Source organism: Vicia villosa, linkage group LG4 (genome assembly GCF_029867415.1).
Source record: "Vicia villosa cultivar HV-30 ecotype Madison, WI linkage group LG4, Vvil1.0, whole genome shotgun sequence".
NCBI classification, from domain to species: Eukaryota; Viridiplantae; Streptophyta; class Magnoliopsida; order Fabales; family Fabaceae; genus Vicia; species Vicia villosa.
The window spans coordinates 155657633-155659017 of record NC_081183.1 but is presented as its reverse complement, the minus strand read 5'-3'; the positions used below and the strand labels follow the sequence as shown (position 1 = coordinate 155659017).

The 1385-nt window shown below is 41.0% G+C and overlaps 1 protein-coding gene across 1 annotated transcript; it reads right to left on the bottom strand.

Annotated features, from left to right (window-relative positions):
- Positions 1-119: 119 nt before the first annotated feature.
- Positions 120-1169, bottom strand: LOC131598139 (uncharacterized). Its single transcript, XM_058870768.1, has one exon. The coding sequence runs from the start codon at positions 1167-1169 to the stop codon at positions 120-122; it is 1050 nt and encodes a 349-aa protein (XP_058726751.1).
- Positions 1170-1385: the final 216 nt, after the last annotated feature.

The following is a 1385-nucleotide window of genomic DNA, read 5'->3' as shown; positions in this document are numbered from 1 at the left end:
TTAAATTTAGACATTTTTTTTATAGTCAATGAATATATATTAACAGAGCAAAGAAAATGCTCTTAAACATTTAAGTTACAGGTTTCAGACACCAAATCCTCAGGCCTACACCCCCCATATTACATATATTCTAGAGGACAATGTGACCATTCATAGAAATTGCACAAAACCTTCCGATTGTTTCCAATCTCCAGCCACCACCACGATAACATTTTCACACTGTGCAGAATTTCATCCATGTCCGCCACCACGTTATTGAAAATTATGTCGTTCCGCTGCTTCCATATTAACCAGCAAGTAGCCATCCATATGCAACCCACTCTTTTCCTAGAACACTTGAACCTCAATGAATTCAGCATATGCAGAAAGTTAGAGATGCAGTCAGATCCAACCGGGTATGCAATACCTAACCAATCATATATGCTTCCCCACAGCCTCCTTAAAACAGCACAATTAATAAATAGATGTTGGATGTCTTCAATTTGACTGCAGCCAAAAACACAGCAGGCTGCATCATTTTGTTCTAAAATCCCTCTTTTGATCAGTTGAGATTTAGTGGCCAGTCTGTCTTGAATTAATCTCCACCCGAAAATTTTAACTTTTGATGGCATCCTTAATTCCCAAAGGATTTGCGCCGCTTCTAGGCTTCTAGCTCCCATCCTCCGTGGTTCCGCAACTCTATCAGCCCGCCCTTGCATCAGCTTCTTGTAGCAAGATGAGACATTGAAAACACCATCTTCGTTTAAAGGCCAGACAAAGTTGTCATGCTCATTTTTCCTTGGCTCTATCCCCAACGGTATTTCCTTCAATTCTTCCAGTTCCACACTTGCCTCCAAACTTAGCTCTACTTCCATTTCTGCTAAATTCCAGACCCACCTATTGTTTTCCCACCTCCCCATTGATTGCATAGAAACTTCGTTGCCCTCCAATACCTGAAAAAGAAGAGGAAATAATAAACAGAATGGCCTGCTCCCCAGCCATCTTTTCGTCCAAAACGGTACACACCCTCCATCTCCCAATTTAATTGCCAAATTCTGGATAAAACCTGCATCATCGTTGTCATCACCAATCTTCATTATATCTCTCCACCATAGAGATTCTAATGATTTACTTCCCTTAATGCTTTTGAATAGAATCCTATCAACAAGTCTACCATATCGTTCCTCCATAATTCCTCTCCATATAGCATTCTCATCAGTTAAAAAGCGCCATAGCCATTTAGAGAGAAGGGCCCTGTTAAAAACCCCCCATTTCCTTTACCCCTAACCCTCCCTCTCTCTTTGGTAAACATATTTGGTTCCACCCTATCCAGGCGATCCCTTTTTTCTCAACCGCATTATGCCAAAGGAATCTCCTCTGTATTTTAATCATCTCTGCCTTCACCT